This window comes from Prinia subflava, chromosome 29 (assembly GCF_021018805.1).
Source record: "Prinia subflava isolate CZ2003 ecotype Zambia chromosome 29, Cam_Psub_1.2, whole genome shotgun sequence".
NCBI lineage: Eukaryota > Metazoa > Chordata > Aves > Passeriformes > Cisticolidae > Prinia > Prinia subflava.
Genome location: NC_086275.1, coordinates 1,159,445 through 1,175,778, shown reverse-complemented (window position 1 = coordinate 1,175,778; position 16,334 = coordinate 1,159,445). Strand labels below are relative to the sequence as shown.

Genomic DNA, 16,334 nt, shown 5'->3' with positions numbered 1-16,334 from the left:
GGCCCCTCCACGCTCCCCGGTTTTTGTTTCCAGCCACTTTCCAGCCGCTAGACCTTGTTGGGATGTAAAGAATGTAATTTATCGGGAATTCACTGGCCCATACTTGCCTTTCACTGCTACAAACGACATATCTATAAATATATCTATAAATATGGGTTGTTTTCGGACTGGACTGTAGTGATTCACTTTCTCTGTTTTTGTTAGAGTTTATTTTATTTGCTGGTGTCGGAGAACCCGCGTGAGAGTGATTTTTTGCTTACAATTAAAGGTGAAATGGCTTTATCCAGCCCGGCTCTGCAGCTTTATCCCCCCGGTCCCCGCCTGCTCCAAAAACCCCCTCGGACCCGGCTTTGTCCCCGAGCGCGGGTCCCTGCAGATGGCGGTGCTGCTCCGAGGAGGATGCGGAGCCTTCCCCGCCTTCCTCCCGCCCCGGCCGCGCTGTGCTGGGGGCCCGCAGGGCGTGTGCGAGCCGAGCCGGGCCGGGACAGCGCTGCCCCGGTCCCGGTCCCGGTCCCGATTCCTGTCCCGATCCCGATCCCATTCCTGTCCCGATCTCACCCCGATCCTGATCCCATCCCGATCCCGGTCCCACCCGGATCCTATTCCGGTCCTGATCCCGATCCCTGTCCCGATCCCACCCCGGTCCCGATCCTGATCCCTGTCCTACCCCGATCCCTGTCCCGATTCCACCCCGGTCCCGATCCCGATCTCACCCCGATCCCATTCCGGTCCCGATCCCTGTCCCGATCCCTGTCCCGATCCCACCCCGCTCCCGCTCCCGGCGCGATGTAAGCGCTCCCGCACCATGTCCCGGCAGCGAGGTACGGGGGGCTCCGAAGGGATGCGAGGCTGGGACGGGGGGGACGAGGCTGGAAAAGGGGGGAAGGAGGGTTCGGTGTGTGGGGGAGGCTGCGGGGGGTGCCCAGGCAGGTTTGGGGTGCCCGTGGGGGCGCGGAAGGGAAAAGGGGACGCGGGAAGAGAGGAGAGGGTGAAAAGGGGCGGTGGGAGGGGCGGGGGGCTGCAGGATGGGAAGGGACGCAGGTGAGGGGACAAGGAGGGACGGGGCGCCCCCCAAACACACATTGGGGTGCTGTGGCAGGGTGAGGGGGGGTCGGTCCCTCCTCCAGAGGACAATTTGGGGGTGCAACAGCCCTGGGGGGAGCGTCCCCACCCTGCAGCCATGGCCTGGAGCCTCCGCACATGACGAGTCACGCTGCGGCCGGAGCAGCTCCCCGCAGCCTCCTCTGAGTCATCCCGCGCTGGGCCGGAGCCACCCCCGGGGTCCCCCGGGTCACCCCCGCGCCCCTCGGGCCCCTCACGGCGCGGCCCAAACCCCGCGTGGAGGCCGGGCAGAGGCGGCAGCCCCGAACCGCGGCCCGCGCTGGCATCACCCGGGCACTGCGCGTTCCCATGGCACCCCTAGGGCCGCCCCGTCCTTCCTCCTCCTCCTCCTCCTCCTCCTCGGGGGGCAGGAGGATGAGGATGCCCCCGTGCCGGGAGGGGGGCGGCTTTGCCGGGAGACGCTCTGTGTGTGTTTGGGGGGCGTTTTCCTGCCGCCCTGGAGACCGAGGCAGATGTTTTCCATCGCGGCCGCTCTCCCTTGGCACGGCGGCAGGCGGCGGGCACCGGGCCAGCGCCGGGGGCAGCCCCCGCAGGGCTGCGGGCACAGCTGGGCACAGCTGGGCACGGCCTGGCACGGCCCGGCACGGATCGTTGCCCCACCGAGGGCACCGCGGCCGGGGGGAGAGCGGGACGGGGGGGCTGCAGCCAGGGCAAAAGGGCGAGTGGACGGAGATGTCATTGCCGAGGAATTCGGCCTGGGCGGAGGAGAGGAGAAAGGGAGGGAGGGGAAGCGCCAGGCCCGCCGGCCAGGGGGGGACAGTCCCCGTGTGCCCCACGCCGCCCGCAGGTCCCTTCAGCCAGCCCCTGCCCCAGCTCCCCCTCGCTTTTCCCGCAGGGAGCTCTTTCCCCCCTTCCCTTCCCCGGTTTCCAGGGAAATCCAGATGTTTGGGCCCAGCTCCGGCGCTGCTCAGCCGCGCTGCCAGATGTTTCCTCTCTCCGCGGGCAGGGTGTGTGCTCCCCGTCCGGGGACACCGCGGAGGGGACCGGGGTCCCCCCGTGCCAGCACCTCCGGGGGAGGGGGCGTCACCCCCGCCCCCTGTAACGCACCTGGCAGTGGGGGGCTCCTTCCCCTGCCTCACGCGGGGGTGCCACCTTCTTTTTGGGGTGCACCGGGGTGGTGCTGGCCCGGCTGTCCCCTTGTCCCTGCTCTGGTCACAAAGCAGCTCCTTGTCCTTCTCTGTCCTTCCCTGGGTCCCCGCCTGGCGCTGACCCCTGACCTCTGACCCTGCCCTCGGAGGGGGCGTGGTGGGTGAATGCCCAGCATTTCAGCCTTCATCGGCTGCTCCAGGCTGCCAGGGCTCCTCTTCCTCCTCCTCATCCTCCTCTTCATCCTCCTCCTGCACGTGGGGGAGCAGCACCAGCGCAGCCCCCGGGAACAAACCGGCTCTGTGAGCGCACACAGAGGAGCCTTCATCCCCGCAGGGAACCCTCCTCGTCCTCCCCCGGTGCCCTCGGGCTGCCGTCAATGGCCGGTTGTGCCCGGCCAGTGCCAGAGCAGGGCAGGGCTGGTGGGACCGGGCACGTACCCCCCTGGCATCGGGGACATTCCATGGCATTGGGGACACCCCATGGCATCGGGGACATTCCCTGGCACTGGGGACCCCTCCCTGGCATTGGGGACCCCCCACAGCATCAGGGACCCTCCATGGCATCGGGGACACTCCCTGGCATCGGGGATACCCTCGCCCTGCCCGCCCACCCCTGGCGGGTGCGGTGGCACATGGCTGTCCCCTGCACGTGGCTGTCCTCTGCATGTCGCTGTCCCCGCAGACCTGGACAAGCTGCTGTCGGACCTGCGGTCCTTCCTGCTCCTCCTGGACCGCGAGAGCCTCAGCAGCGCTGCTCGGGCCAAGGAAAGATCGGTGTGGGAGCTGCTGGCCCGGCTGCAGAGCCCGCCGGGCCCGTGTGAGTGCGGGTCTGGGGCGGGGGGAGCCCCGGCGGGGCCGGGGGGCGGCGGGGCCGTGACCCCGCGCTCCCCCCGCAGCAGAGGATGCCGAGTACATGATCATGCGCTGCCTCTCGCCCTCCCCGGGGACCCCGCAGGGCCGCAGCAGCCCGGGTGAGTCCAGGGCTCCCACCCACCCCCCTCTCCTCCTCCACGCGTGGTTTTGGGGGTCCCCGAGCCCTCCTCACCCCGGCACGGCGCTGCCCGCCCCTCTTTCCCCGCAGGATCCGGGACGGCTGATGCGGCGGGAGGCAGAGCCTGCGAGCGCCGCCCGGGCAGCGCCCTCAGCCCGCACGGAGGGGTGAGAGGGGGCAGCGCGGGGCCGGGGGGCTCAGACCGCGGCCCGGGGGGTGGGAGCGGGGCCCGGGCATGCCGGGGATGGCACCGGCTGCCAATCTTGCTCTCAGGGGGGGTCCAACCAGTCTGGAAGGTTTTTTGGTGCCCCCCGGCAGTGACCTGGGGACCCTGCGCGGTCCCCGGGGGGCAGCACCTTTGGGACACCCCTTGCACCCCCAGAACAAAGTGCCGGGCGCCCCCCCGACCCCCCCAGCCGAGGACTCGTATGAGGACGCCGAACCCCCGGGCCACGGCAGGACCGGTGAGGCCTCCCCGCGCCCCCTCCCCGGCCCTGCCGTGCGCCCCCCGCCCTGACCCCGTCCCCGCTCCCAGGCGATGGCGACAGCGACAGCAGCCACTACGAGTCGTACGGAGAGGAGGAGGAGGAGGAGGAGGAGGGGGTGACGGACCGCGCCCATTACCTGCGCTGGCCGTCGGCCCCCAGCGCCGAGGCCGAGCCCCCGGGGCGCCCTGAGGCGCAGCTCTGCGGCTTCCTCTGGAGGAAGCGCTGGCTCGGGCAGTGGGCGAAGCAGCTCTTCATCGTCCGGCACGTGCTGCTGGTGAGGGGCGGGCAGGGAGGGTGGGAGAGGGGCTCTGTGCCCCCCTTGACCCCTGAGTGCCCCCTCTGATCCCTCCTGACCCCTCAGTGCCCCCCTGGCCCCTCAGTGTCCCCCTGACCCCTCAGTGCCCCCTGACCCCTCCTGACCCCTGAGTGCCCCCCTGACCCCTCAGTGCCCCCCTGACCCCCCCGTGCCCCCGCAGTGTTTCAGGTGCGCCGCTGACCTGCAGCCGGTGCTGGAGCTGGACCTGCGCGGCTGCCGCGTCACCTGCAAGGACAAGCGAGGCAAGAAGATGCCCCACGCCCTGAAGGTGGCGGCGGCCACGGGAGAGGTGCTGGTCATCGGCTTCCAGAGCCGGCAGCAGGCTGAGGACTGGAGGAAGGTTTGGAGGTGTTGCAGCCGGGCAGGAGCGGGGTGGGCAGGGGGGAAACGGGGGCGCAGCTCTGGGGATGATCTCAGTTCCCTTCTGGGGGTTTTGTGGAGCCTTTTTGGACGGGGAGCTGCAGCCCGGGGTGCAGCGCTGCCCGTTCCCCCGGCAGGTGATCGAGGAGGTCAGCAGCGATGCCCCGAGCGGGCTGGCAGCCCTCAGCGCCCCAGCGTCCCCCCCCTCGAGGCTCAGCAGGGTGAGTTTATCCCCCGGGGACCCCCGGAACGGGAACGGCTCAGGAAAACACCCCAACCCCATATCCGGGTGTCCTTCTGCGGGGAGCTGCCCTGGGGAGGGGGTCAGGGTTGGGCAGGGGGCTGAGGACCCACAGAGATGGGAGCACTCCCCACCCCAACTCTCACCCCAGTCAGGCAAGGAGGAAGAGGAGGAGGAGGAAGAGAATGGCACCCGGCAGAGCCCTGCCCACAGCCCGCGGCCCGGAGAGGACACCAAAGGAGGTGGGGGCTGTGAGGAGCGGGGGGCGCTGCGAGGGGCGGGGAGCACTGCCCGCCGTGCCCGCTGACCGCGCTGCCCGCAGGGTTCCTGGCGGTTCGGCTGCGCGGGCGCTGGCAGCGCCTGTGGTGCGCGGTCCGGCACGGAGCCCTGCGCATGTTCCCGGAGCCCGGCGCCGCGCAGCGCCCCGTGTGCGCCCTGCGCCTGGACGGCTGCCAGGTGTCCCCCGGGGCGGCCACAGGGTCCCCCCAGAACCTCCGGATCCGAATCGCCCAGCACGGCCGGGAGCTGGCCCTGCTGCAGGTGAGGGAGCGCTGGGGGAGCCCCGCGGCCCTGCCGGGGGCACCCCCTGAACCCGGGCTGGGGGTACCCCCTGAGCCCAGACTCTGCTCCGAGGGTACCCTCTGAGCCCAGACGCTGCCCTGGGGGCACACCCTGAACTCAGATCATGTCCCAGGGGTACCCCAAAAGCCCAGACATTGCCCAGGGGCACCCCCTGAGCTCAGACCCTGCCTGGGAGGCACCCCTGGACCCCAGACTCTGCCCGGGGATACCCCCTGAGCCCGGACCCTGCCCAGAGGCATCCCCTGAGCCCGGCCCCTGCCCCAGAGGCACCCCCTGAGCCCGGGCCCTGCCCCACCCCAGGCCCGTTCGGACGAGGAGAGGGAAGCCTGGCTGAAGACCCTGCAGGCCAGGGGAGGAGCAGAGCCAAGGAAGGGCGATGGGCCCCCCCCGAGACCCCCCCTGCCGAGCAGCCGCCCTGCAGCCGGGTAAGGGCCTCGGCCGCCCCCAGCCCTCCCTCTGCGCTGGGGGGCGCAGGAGGTGACAGGACCCCTCCTGCTTGCAGGGGGCTGCTGCTGCGCCGTGTCCCGACCCCCAACGCCTACATGGACGATCCCTTTGGGCAGCCCCCGCCAGCTGAGACCCCCAAACCTCTCTACTCCAATGCGGAGCGGCTGCAGCAGCTGGTAACCTCTGCTGGTGCTCCCCGCCCCCCGAGCGGGACCCTCGGGGTGGGGGATCCATCCCACCGCCCCCTTGCCCACGGGCTTCTCCCGGCCTTCCTCCGGCAGCAGCAGAGCCTGGACCGGGCCGTGCAGGGGCAGCGCAGGAGACCCGCGTCTGCCGTGCCCACCTGTGCCAGCGGCCCCGCCCCGGGCACCGCCCGGGCCCCGCGGGCAGGTAGGAGGGGCTGGGGGCTGCAGCCGGGGGCACGGCGAGCTCTCCCCGCATTCCTCAGCTCCACGGGCTGGGGTGGAGGCAGCGGTGGCCACAAGAGCTGGGATTTGGGTGTCCTTCCCCTGCCCTTCCTCCCCAGCCCTCCTCCTGATCATCCTTTCCCTTCTTTCCTCCTGATCATCCTTTCTCTTCCCTTCCTCCTGACCCTTCCTTATAGTTCTTTCTCTTCCCTTCCTCCTGATCATCCTTTCTCTTCCCCTTCTCCCCAGCCTCCTCCCTCTGCTCTTTCTCCTGAGCATCTTTCCCCTAAATTTCCTCCCCAGCATTCTTCCCCTGCCCTTCTCCCTGACCCTTCCTCTCTTCCCTTCCTCCTGAAATCCTTTCTCTTCCCTTTTTCCTGACCATCCTTCCCCTGCCCTTCCCCCTGACCCTCCCTCCCCTTCCCTTCCCCCCAGGACCCCCGGCAGCTCTCCGGGCCCGCCCTGCCAGCGCTCAGCTGCCCCAGGACAGCCCGGGCCTGCCGAGCCGGGATTTCTCCCGCTCTCAGCACACGCTGCCGCCGCCCGGGAGGAGGGGGACACGGGACGGGCTCGATGTCCTCATCGGTAGGAGCGCGGAGCGGCTCTGCCCCCCCTGCCAGACCCTGCCAGGTCCTGGCAGGAGCAGCGGGCGGGGTTGAGGCGTGCCCAGCGCTCCTGCTGTCCTTGCAGGGAAAAAAGCCTTTCCCAAGCTGGAGGAGAAGGTGGGGCAGCTGGAGAGCCGCGTGAAGGGCAGGCTGAGAGCCGGCTCCGAGATGAACCTGCTGGCCCTCGGGAGGTCACTCAAGGGTCACATCGCCGCCACCGCCGGCTCGGCGGGCTCCGAGGTGGGGAAGGAGTGAAATACCGGGAGGGTGAGGGCTGGAGGGCAGCCCCGAGCCTTCCCCCGCCGCTTTCCCGCAGGGCTCGTTCCTCAGGCCGCTGCTGAAGCGCACCGCGTCAGCCAGGAGCGCCCTGAGGCCGCCCCCGTCCCCGCTCATCGCGGCCAGGGGGAACGTGATGAGGAAGACAAAGGTAACTCCGGGAGCCGGGGGAATGAGGAGGGTTAAAATGACCCCAGGGCACGGGGAAATGAGGGATTGACACCCCTGGGAGAATGGGAAGGGTTCAGACACCCCAGGGCACGGGGAAATGAGGGATTGACACCCCTGGGAGAATGGGAAGGGTTAAAATGACCCCAGGGCACGGGGAAATGAGGGATTGACACCCCCGGGGGAATGGGAAGGGTTCAGACACCCCAGGGCACGGGGAAATGAGGGATTGACACCCCTGGGAGAATGGGAAGAGTTCAGACCACCCCAGGGCACGGGGAAATGAGGGATTGACACCCCCGGGGGAATGGGAAGAGTTCAGACCACCCCAGGGCACGGGGAAATGAGGGATTGAAGCCCCCTCAATCTGTCCAGGAGTGGGAGATGAAATCCGCGATGTGACCATGGAGCGGGAGCCTCCCAGAGAACACCCCAGAGAAAAACCTCTGTTCTCCTGGAGAACACCGGGCTGCGCGTGGATCGTGCAGGACCAGCCTGGATTCAGCCTGGAATTCAACTTCTACCCCTCAGTATCGACGCTACAACTACGCACATCTATTTTTTATATCCGGATATATCCATGCGCACATAGCAGCTCTCCCCCCGTGGGTTCCCAGTCTGTCCCCGCTGCGTCCCCCCCATCCCAGCACCTCCTTTTTGGGGTTCACAACCCCCGGGTCCAACCTGAGGAGCTGCTGCCTCTGTCCCCAGTCCCTCTCCCAGAATTTACAGGGATGGGTGTGGATAATCCCTGGATCCAGCACTTGTGGGGGACGCAGATTTGGGATCCCATTGTCCATCCCCTGGAGTCAGCGGGCCCCGGGCTGGGCCCTGGGCGGTTTTCCAACAGCTGTGCTTGTCAGGGCTTGGTTTTTATTGGAGAAATGTTATTTTTGTTTTAAGAATTAAAAAAAAAAAAAAAAAAAGGTCGTAAAGCTTGGGCTGTGCTGCGGGAAAGGGTGAGCTGGGCAGAGGGGTGTCCTTGTGCTGGTGAGTGTGGGCTCTGTCATGGTGTGAGGAGATTGTGGGGTCAATCCTGATCCCAGGGAAGGAGTTTGTGGGGTCCGTCCCCACCCCGGTGTCCGGGCTCCATCCCCATCCAGAGCTGCCCCTCCCCGGAGCAGTTTTAGGGCTGAGACACCTCCCCAACCCCTCCGCCCTTCTCCGTGCCCTGGTCCCGCCCCGGGACCGGGCGGGGCGGGGGCGGGACTGGGCGGGGCGGGGGAGGCACCGGGCGGGGCGGGGCGGCACCGGGGGCGGCACCGGGGGCGGTGGCGGCGGGGTCGGGGCCGGGGCCGGTCCCGGGGGTCCCAGCCATGCTGAGCCGCCTGGGAGCGCTGCTGCAGCAGGCGGTGGAGACGGTGAGCGGGGCCGGGGGGGGAACGCGGGAGGAACGGGACCGGAACCGGGACCGGGACCGGCAGCGGGGGATTCCGCGCCCCCCCGTGACCCCGATCCCGGTGTGAGCAGCGGGAGCCCAGCGTGGACCTGCTGGAAGCCTTCACCGAGCACTGGAGGGGCATCACCGGCTATTACCTGGAGGCCACAGGTGAGTGGGGTGCGGGGTGGGGGTCCCGGTGCCCCGGGCTTGGGGGAGCTTTTTCCCGGGATGGGGTCCCCGTTTCCCGGGATGTTTTGGGGGTTTAATTGTGGTTTTGTTTGTTTGTTTGTTTGTTTGTTTGTTTTTCCCGGGATGGGGTCTCTGCAGAGTGGGAATAAAATCCTTGTGGTGTGGGAACAGAGTCCTCGTGTCCTCAGGGAGGCCCTCGTATCCTAAATTAGGGTGTCCTAAAAACGGGAATGAGGTCCCAGTGCCCGAGGAGGGGGGGCTGCAGTGCTCTAGGAGGGTCCCCATTCCCTGGGACACGATCCCATGTCCTGGGAGGGGACCGCGTGTCCTGGGACAGGGTCCCTGTGTCCTAAAACAGAGTCTTGGGCCTTGGAACGGGACAGCTGTGCCCTGGGGCAGGGCAGGGGACATGTCCCGGGACAGGACCCCATGTCCCGGGACAAATTCCTGCACCCTGGCGTGGCACCCCTGGCACGCTGGGGACAGCCGCGGGACGCCCCTCACAAACCCCGGCAGGACTGACCCGCCCGGGTCCAGCCCCGACCCCCGGACCCGGCCCCGGGCGGGCACGGGGCTCCCGCGGGGTGCGGACCCGGCCCCGGCCCCGCGGCGGGCACGGGGGTCCCGCGGGGTGCGGACCCGGCCCCGGCCCCGCGGCGGGCACGGGGGTCCCGCGGGGTGCGGACCCGGCCCCGGGCGGGCACGGGGGTCCCGCAGGGTGCGGACCCGGCCCGCGGGGAGCGCTGGAGCGGCGCCGGGAGAGCCCCGCGCACAATTCCCGGCAGGATCCGGGTCCTGGCTGTGCCCGGGGGCGTCTCCGGTGCCCACCGGGGGAACGGGCAGCGGCGGGAGGAGCGGGATGTCCGGGCCCGTCCTAGGCCGGGGCGGAAGCTGCGGTTCCATCCTCACATTGCCATCTAGCGTTATTCCCGCTCCGGAGGAGCAGGATCCCGGGATGGAGGGTCAGGGAAAACCCCTGCTGGAGCCCCACGGGCACGGCTGGCGCCTCACCCGAGCACCCCTCCCGCTGCCGCGCGCAGGGGGGACCCGCCGCAGCCCCCCGTCCCTGAATCCCTGAACCCCTGGACCCCTAAATCCCCAAATCCCAATATCCCTGAATCCCCAAATCCCCAGATCTCCAAATCCATAGAACCCTGAATCCCTGGATCCCTGGATCCTTAGACCCATGAGACCATGAATCCATGAATGCCTGGATCTCCAAATCGCTGGGTTCCTGGATCCCTGGATCCCTGAATACCTTGATCCTCGAATCCATGGATCCCTGAATCCATGGACCCCTGAATCCCTGAATCCCTGAAACCCTGAAACCCTGAATCCCTGGATCCCTGGATCCCCAAATCCCTGGATCCCTGGAACCCTGGATCCCCCAGTCCCCAAATCCCTGGATCTCTGGATCCCCGAATCCCTGAAACCCTGGATCCCTGAATCCCTGGATCCCCAAATCCCCATATCCCCAAATCCCTGGATCCCTGAGCACATGGATCCCCGAATCCCCAAATCCCTGGATCCCCATATCCCCAAATCCCCGGATCCCTGAACCCCCAATCCCGGTCCCCGTTCTCCCTCTGCCCGCAGACGAGAGCGTCCCGGCGCGGCGCACGGACATCCCCTGGATCCCTGAAACCCTGGATCCCTGAATCCCCAAATCCCTGGATCTCTGGATCCCCAAATCCCCGTTCTCCCTCTGCCCGCAGACGAGAGTGTCCCGGCGCGGCGCACGGACATCCCCTGGCGCCTGCGGCAGCTCCTGGACATCCTGGAGCACGAGGAGCGGCAGCGCCCGCCGGGGGAGACGGGGCCGTGCCTCGAGTTCCTGCTGCAGCACAAACTGCTGGAAACGCTGGGCACGCTGGGGAAGGCGGAGGTGAGCGGGGAACCGGGAAAAACCCCCAGGAAAATCCTCCCGGAAAATCCCCCCCGGGAAATCCCCTCGGAAAATGCCCCCAGGAAAATCCCCCCAGGAAAATCCTCCCGGAAAAATCCCCCCAGAAAATCCCCCTGGGAAAATCCCCCCAGAAAATGCCCCCGGAAAATCCCCCTGGGAAAATCCCCCTGGAAAATCCTCCTGGAAAATGCCCCCGGAAAATCCTCCTGGAGGGGCGAACCCGCAGCCTGTCCTGGCTGATTTATGTGGGGCCCCTCAGTAATTTTAATTTTTTGAGCATTTTTAATGGGAACAGGAATTCAGGAGGTGTGAGATGGTCACAGGGCTTGGGGTTTTTTTTTTTGGGGGGGAGGGGAAATTGGCTTTTTTGGGGGGGGAAATCGGCTTTTTTGGGGAAAACTGGCTTTTTGTGAGGGAAAACTTGGCTCTTTTGGGAGGGTCTTGGGTCACTCAAGTTCCCCACTTGGATCTTACTGGGATCTTGCACCCAGCACATCCCTGCTTGCACAGGAAGGGTGATTTTTAAAAAATATCTATCACACAGCTTTTTTAAAAAAAAAAAATCTGGCACTTGGCTTTGCAGGATGAGGGGCCAGGTGTGGAAAAAAAATATTGCCCCAATATATAACAAATGTAACAGCTCTGCTGTCCCTTTGCTGCTAATAATAGCAGCAAGGCCCCTAGAAATAGATTTTTATTCAAGTATAAGTGGAAACTCTCTGGTCCCTTCACACCCATGAGGATTTGGCGTTTTGGGGGGTCCCTAAATGCTGGGAAATGGGGAAAAATCCTCCAGATTTGTTGGGTTTTTTTCCCTTTTGATGTTAAACTCCTCATTGTTGAAGGGCTGGGAGGTGGGGGATGATTTGGGGCAATTCCAGGGAAATCAGGGATTTCTCTGAGTGCTGTCCCCGTGTCCCTGTGGCAGTACCCCCCCGGGATGAGGCAGCAGGTCCTGCTCTTCTTCAGCCGCGCCCTGGGGCGGCTGCAGCACCCGCTCCTGCACTACCTGAACGTGCACCGGCCCCTGCAGGTGAGTCCCACCTGTGCCCGGCCCTGCCAGGGGTTCTCAGGTGCTCCCTGCCCACCTGGCCCAGCAGGAATTGGTGCCCTGGGAAGGCTGAGCTGGAACAGACTGGGCAGAGCTGGGGAGTGATGTAGAGATTTATTGAAAGGTCTTAAAGGGTGAAACTTGCATAGGAGAAGAGCCTGGCCAGGGCTGCAGCCAAGGTGGTCACAAAATGGGCACAAAATGGGCACAAAATAAACAAAAAATGGGCACAAAATGAATATAAAATAGTCATGAAATGGACACAAAATGGACACACAATGGGCACAAAATGAACAAAAAATGGGCATAAAGTGAACACAAAATGGACACACAATGGGCACAAAATGGACACAAAATAGTCATGAAATGGATATAAAATGGACACAAAATGGGCAAAAAATGGACAAATGGTCACGAGGTCTCCCCCTTTTCTAAGTTCTGGTCCATTTGCACATTGGGGTTTCACTGTCCCATTGCAGCCCCAGGTTCTGCAGTCCCATCCTTCTCGTTCCTCCCTCAGCCCCCCTTGTTTGTGCTTTTGGGCTGAACCCTTGTCCCAGCTGTCCTTGGGGTGCAGCAGGAACAGGATTTGTTTTGTGTCCCTGCTGTGTGAGGAGCTGAGTGAGCCTGAGTGTGAGCTCAGAGCTGCACCCTGGGCAGCACAGGGGCTGAAAAACACCAAAGATAAAATTTAAGGCACCACCAGCCATGGGAATGGGGTGGGAGAGCTCCCAGCACCCCCAACCCCATCCCTGCCTCCCCAGAAGCTGCTCCAGCTCAGCGGGGACCGCCTGGGCTCCGGCACGGAGAAGGAGGAGGTGCAGCTCACCACCGTGCTCTGCTCCAAGATCCAGCAGGATCCCAGCCTGCTGCCCTATCTCCTGGAGGTGGGGCAGTGTGCGGGTCTGGGGTTTTTTAATTGGGATTTTTCACCCTCTTTGGAGCCTCCTCCCTGCCACAAAGCTCGGAGGAGGAGGAGGAGGAAGGTGCTGGCTGCGATGCTTTGCTGCTCCTCTTCCTCTCCAGGGAAAGAGCATCCTGAACGGGAGGAGAGCCCCAGAACCACCGGAGAGCCCCAGGGAAGAGGGTTTGGAGCATCCCCCTGGCCCCGCTGCCAGCTCCCCTCCAGCCGAGCCCTCCCCGCCACGCAGGGACAGCAACCTCGTCACCTGCCTGGTGGGGCTGTGCAGGAGCAAGGTACGGGCACAGGCGGTGGCACTCGAGGGACAGCGGGCACTGCCAGGCGTGTGGCCACCCCTCTGCCCTCCTCCTCCTCCTCCTCCTCCTGGCAGAAGGGCCGGGTGGCGCTGAAGGCTCGGGAGAACCTGCTGCTGCTGGCGGGGCTGCCCCAGGAGGCGGCTGCCGCCTGCCTGGTGCGGGGCAGTGCCCTGTGCCAGCTGCTCACGGGACACCTCTGTGACCTCTACAACGCTGTGCCCGCCGGCACCGACCCCGCCGACGTCCTCGCCATGGGCAGGGCCAGCTGGAGGTGAGGGGGCGCTGGGCTGGGGGTCCCAGGTGCCCCCCGGAGGTGCCACGGCCCCGCGTTCTCCGTCCCGCGCAGGTCGCAGGGGGACGGCGGCGGGGACGGGAGTTTCCCGGGCAAGGAGAGCCTGGAGGAGTTCCTGGGCTGGCTGGACTTCCTGGATGAGCTGGTGATGGGCGCCCACCCGGTGAGAATGGCGGGGTTAATTAGTCTGGGGGTTAATTAATCTGGGTTTAATTCGTGCCTGATGCCCAGCCCAGAGCACTGAGTGCTGCATCACCTCCAGGGATGGGGACTCCACCCTGGGCAGCCCCTTTCCAACACCCAGTCACCCTTTCTGGGGAGAAATTCTTCCTAATCCAGCCATGGATGCAACTCAAGGCTGTGTCCCCTTGTCCTGGGGCTGGGGGTCCCCACTCTCACCCCCTCCCTCACCCCCAGCTCGTGGCCGATGCCATCACCGAGGCCGTGGAGGAGAAGTTTTTCCGGGGAACCCTGCAGCCGCAGCTCCTGCAGATGTGAGTGCCCCCAGCTGGGCAGTTCTGCCTCTCAGGACCCCCCTCTGGAGCCAGGAGCAGAGGGGGGGTCCCCATTTCCCTGCACAAACGCCCCCTCCCCACCCCGGCAGGTCGGAGCTGGCCGTGCTGGGTGCCACGGCCGTGCTGGCGGCCACGGTGCGGCAGCTCCGCGCACCCGCCCTGCTCCACCGCCTCGTCCTCTTCCTGCTGGGACCCCAGCGGCACCCCGAGACCCCCGGGGACACCCCCCACCCCCTGCGGGCGCAGCTCATCGACCGCTGCGACCACCTGAGCGACGAGGTGAGCTCACCTGGGCGGGCAGGGGGCGGCGGCACTGGGGCTGTCACCGTGCCGGGGCTGTCACCGTGCTGGGGTTCTCACCCTGTCGGTAGCGGGGCTCTCACCGTGCCGGAGCTCTCACTGTGCCGGGGCTGTCACTGTGCCGGGGCTCTCACCGTGCCCGCCGTGCCCAGATCAGCCTGGCCAGCCTGCGGCTCTTCGAGGAGCTCCTGAGGAAGCCCCACGAGCACGTGGCTCACAACCTGGTGCTGCGGAACCTGGAGGGCCGGGCTTACCTGCAGCGCGGCCCCCACGCCCCCGAGGAGCGCGGGCCCCCCGAGACCGACCCCGAGGAGGATGGGCTGTGAGTGAGGGGGGGCTGGGGAGGGGGGCAGCCCCTCAGTGCCCACCCCGCTAACGCTGACCCCACCCAGGGACCTGGAGGAGGATCCCTATTTCACCGACGGGTTCCCGGACGACTTTGGGGCGACAAAAAATCATTCCCCGGCACCCAGCCTGTCGGGGAAGGGGCGAGCGAGCGAGGTGGTCAGCAGGTAGGGGCTTGGAGGGGCTGGGGGGAATGGGGGGCTGCATCCCCCTCCCCATCCTGTCCTCCCTCTCTTCAGCTTCCTCTGCCTGGTCCCCGAGGAGGCCAAGAGCTCCTCGTGCTTGGAGGAGGGTGGCTACGACACCTACGTGCACGATGCCCTGGCAATGGTGGGTGCCCGGGGGTGTCCCCGCCCTGCTGGTGGCTGTCCCCGCTCTGCTCTCACTGCTGTCACCTCCCGGCCAGGTCCAGGCGTGCCGTGCCAGCGCGGCCCCGTGGGGGTGGCCCTCGTCCCCCCGGCCCCTGGACTCCTGTCACCTCCCCGGAGTGGCTTTTTATGAGGGACACTTCCTCAAGGTGCTGTTTGACCGGATGAGCCGGATCCTGGATCAGGTACCTGGGGCACACCTGGGCACCCACCGGGCTGTGCCCCCCTTCGGGACCACCACGGGGGGCTCCAGGACCCCCATAATGGGGGCAGAATGGCCAAAAGCATCAGCAGTGCTCGGTGGGGACGGGCTCAGACCGAGGGGGTGTTGGGGGTCACCCCCATAGCAGGTCCTGAGCGTCCACCCCCCATGCCAGCCCTACAGCCTGAACCTGCAGGTGACCTCGGTGCTGTCCCACCTGGCCGCCTTCCCCCACCCCCACCTCCACGAGTATCTGCTGGACCCCTACCTCACCCTGGCCCCCGGCTGCCGCTCGCTCTTCTCCGTCCTCGTCAGGGTAACGTCACCCTGGGGGCTGTGGGGACACAGGGACAGCCCCTGGCCGGGGGGGTGACCCTGTCCTCCCTCCCCAGGTGATCGGGGACCTGATGCAGCGGCTGCAGCGCGTGCCCCACGCCAGGGCCAAGCTGCTCCTGGTGCGCCGGCAGCTCCTGGGGCTGGAGCCGGGAGAGGAGTGAGTGCTGGGGTGGGGGTGAAACGCCCTCCCGGGGAGGGGTCGGACCCCACAGACCCCTCCCCTCATGGCTGGCGTTCCCGCAGGATGGATCACACGGTGCTCTTCAAGGGCGTGGTGGTGCTGGAGGAGTTCTGCAAGGAGCTGGCTGCCATCGCCCTGGTCAAGGGGCCGCCCGAGGGGCCACCCTGAGCCCCTCCCTGAGCGCCCCCTCTTGGGCCGGGCCCTGGTGGCCACTGGCGGTGGCCCAGCCCCCGTTCCGGTGGCCCTGCAAGAGCCAGGAGTGGCCGTGGCGCCGCGGGAAGGACCTGGCAGGAGGACGAGGAGGCGCCAGGTCCTTCCTTGTCACCTCGGCCAGCCCCGAGGTGTCGCCACGTCCCCGTGCTGGGTGCGGAGCCGCGGGTGCTGTGGCTCCTCCTGGGTGGTGGTTCCTGCTCCCCCCGCGCTGTCCGAGCTGCCCTGAGCCCCCCAAGGCTCCAGCAGGGAATTTTTAGGCAATAATGGGGTGTACGGGGCAGTGACCCCCCACCTCAGCTGCAAGGACTCGATTGTCCCCTGCCCTGGCGCTGTGGCAGGGGGAGTGTGACGTGTGACATGTGTGACACGTGTGTGTGTTTGTGTGTGCTACGTGTGTGTGGTCTGGTGGGGGTCTGTCCCCCCTGACCCCACACAGCCCCTCCCCAGGGTGATGGGACTCTGCTCCAATAAAGCTGTGACTCAGCAGCACTCCTGTGCTCCTTCCCAGACACCCCAAATCCCACTCCCCATTTCCCCCCAAACCCCAAACCCCACTCCCCATTTCCTTCAATCACCCCCAACCCCACTCCCCATTTCCCCCAAACCCCACTCCCCATTTCCCCCAATCACCCCAAACCCCACTCCCCATTTCCCCCCAAATGCCACTCCCCATTTCCCCCCAAAATCCCATTCCCCGTTTTCCCCTAAACACCACTCCCCATTTCCCCCAAACACCCCAACTCCCA

General features: G+C 66.3%; 2 protein-coding genes across 9 annotated transcripts; both read left to right on the top strand.

Moving 5' to 3' along the window:
* Positions 1-512: 512 nt before the first annotated feature.
* On the top strand, positions 513-8,007 carry LOC134562573 (actin filament-associated protein 1-like 2). 5 transcript variants are annotated; one of them, XM_063420021.1, is made up of 17 exons: positions 513-821; positions 2,893-3,027; positions 3,107-3,181; positions 3,292-3,368; positions 3,584-3,665; positions 3,737-3,963; positions 4,166-4,345; positions 4,503-4,586; positions 4,758-4,848; positions 4,929-5,146; positions 5,489-5,613; positions 5,691-5,811; positions 5,917-6,025; positions 6,478-6,627; positions 6,733-6,887; positions 6,964-7,074; positions 7,467-8,002. In XM_063420021.1, the coding sequence occupies exons 1-17, from the start codon at positions 806-808 to the stop codon at positions 7,491-7,493; spliced, it is 1,983 nt and encodes a 660-aa protein (XP_063276091.1). In that variant the 5' UTR covers positions 513-805; the 3' UTR covers positions 7,494-8,002. The 5 variants fall into 5 exon arrangements, 4 of the variants coding, with proteins under 4 accessions (XP_063276091.1, XP_063276090.1, XP_063276089.1 ...); XM_063420020.1 differs by lacking the exon at positions 513-821 and having other exon boundaries at positions 2,074-3,027; positions 5,920-6,025; positions 7,467-8,007; XM_063420019.1 differs by lacking the exon at positions 513-821 and having other exon boundaries at positions 2,074-3,027; positions 7,467-8,006.
* A 330-nt stretch (positions 8,008-8,337) lies between these two features.
* FHIP2B (FHF complex subunit HOOK interacting protein 2B) lies at positions 8,338-16,070 on the top strand. 4 transcript variants are annotated; one of them, XM_063420078.1, is made up of 17 exons: positions 8,338-8,452; positions 8,562-8,640; positions 10,377-10,546; positions 11,496-11,600; positions 12,383-12,505; positions 12,645-12,815; positions 12,911-13,107; positions 13,183-13,291; positions 13,546-13,622; positions 13,733-13,922; positions 14,096-14,265; positions 14,336-14,455; positions 14,528-14,618; positions 14,695-14,841; positions 15,034-15,174; positions 15,251-15,351; positions 15,438-16,070. In XM_063420078.1, exons 1-17 carry the CDS (start codon positions 8,408-8,410, stop codon positions 15,541-15,543), a joined length of 2,142 nt encoding a protein of 713 aa, XP_063276148.1. In that variant the 5' UTR covers positions 8,338-8,407; the 3' UTR covers positions 15,544-16,070. The 4 variants fall into 4 exon arrangements, 2 of the variants coding, with proteins under 2 accessions (XP_063276148.1, XP_063276149.1); XM_063420079.1 differs by lacking the exon at positions 15,034-15,174; XR_010083215.1 differs by lacking the exons at positions 15,034-15,174; positions 15,438-16,070 and having other exon boundaries at positions 14,101-14,265; positions 15,251-15,350.
* The last annotated feature ends 264 nt before the right edge of the window (positions 16,071-16,334 follow it).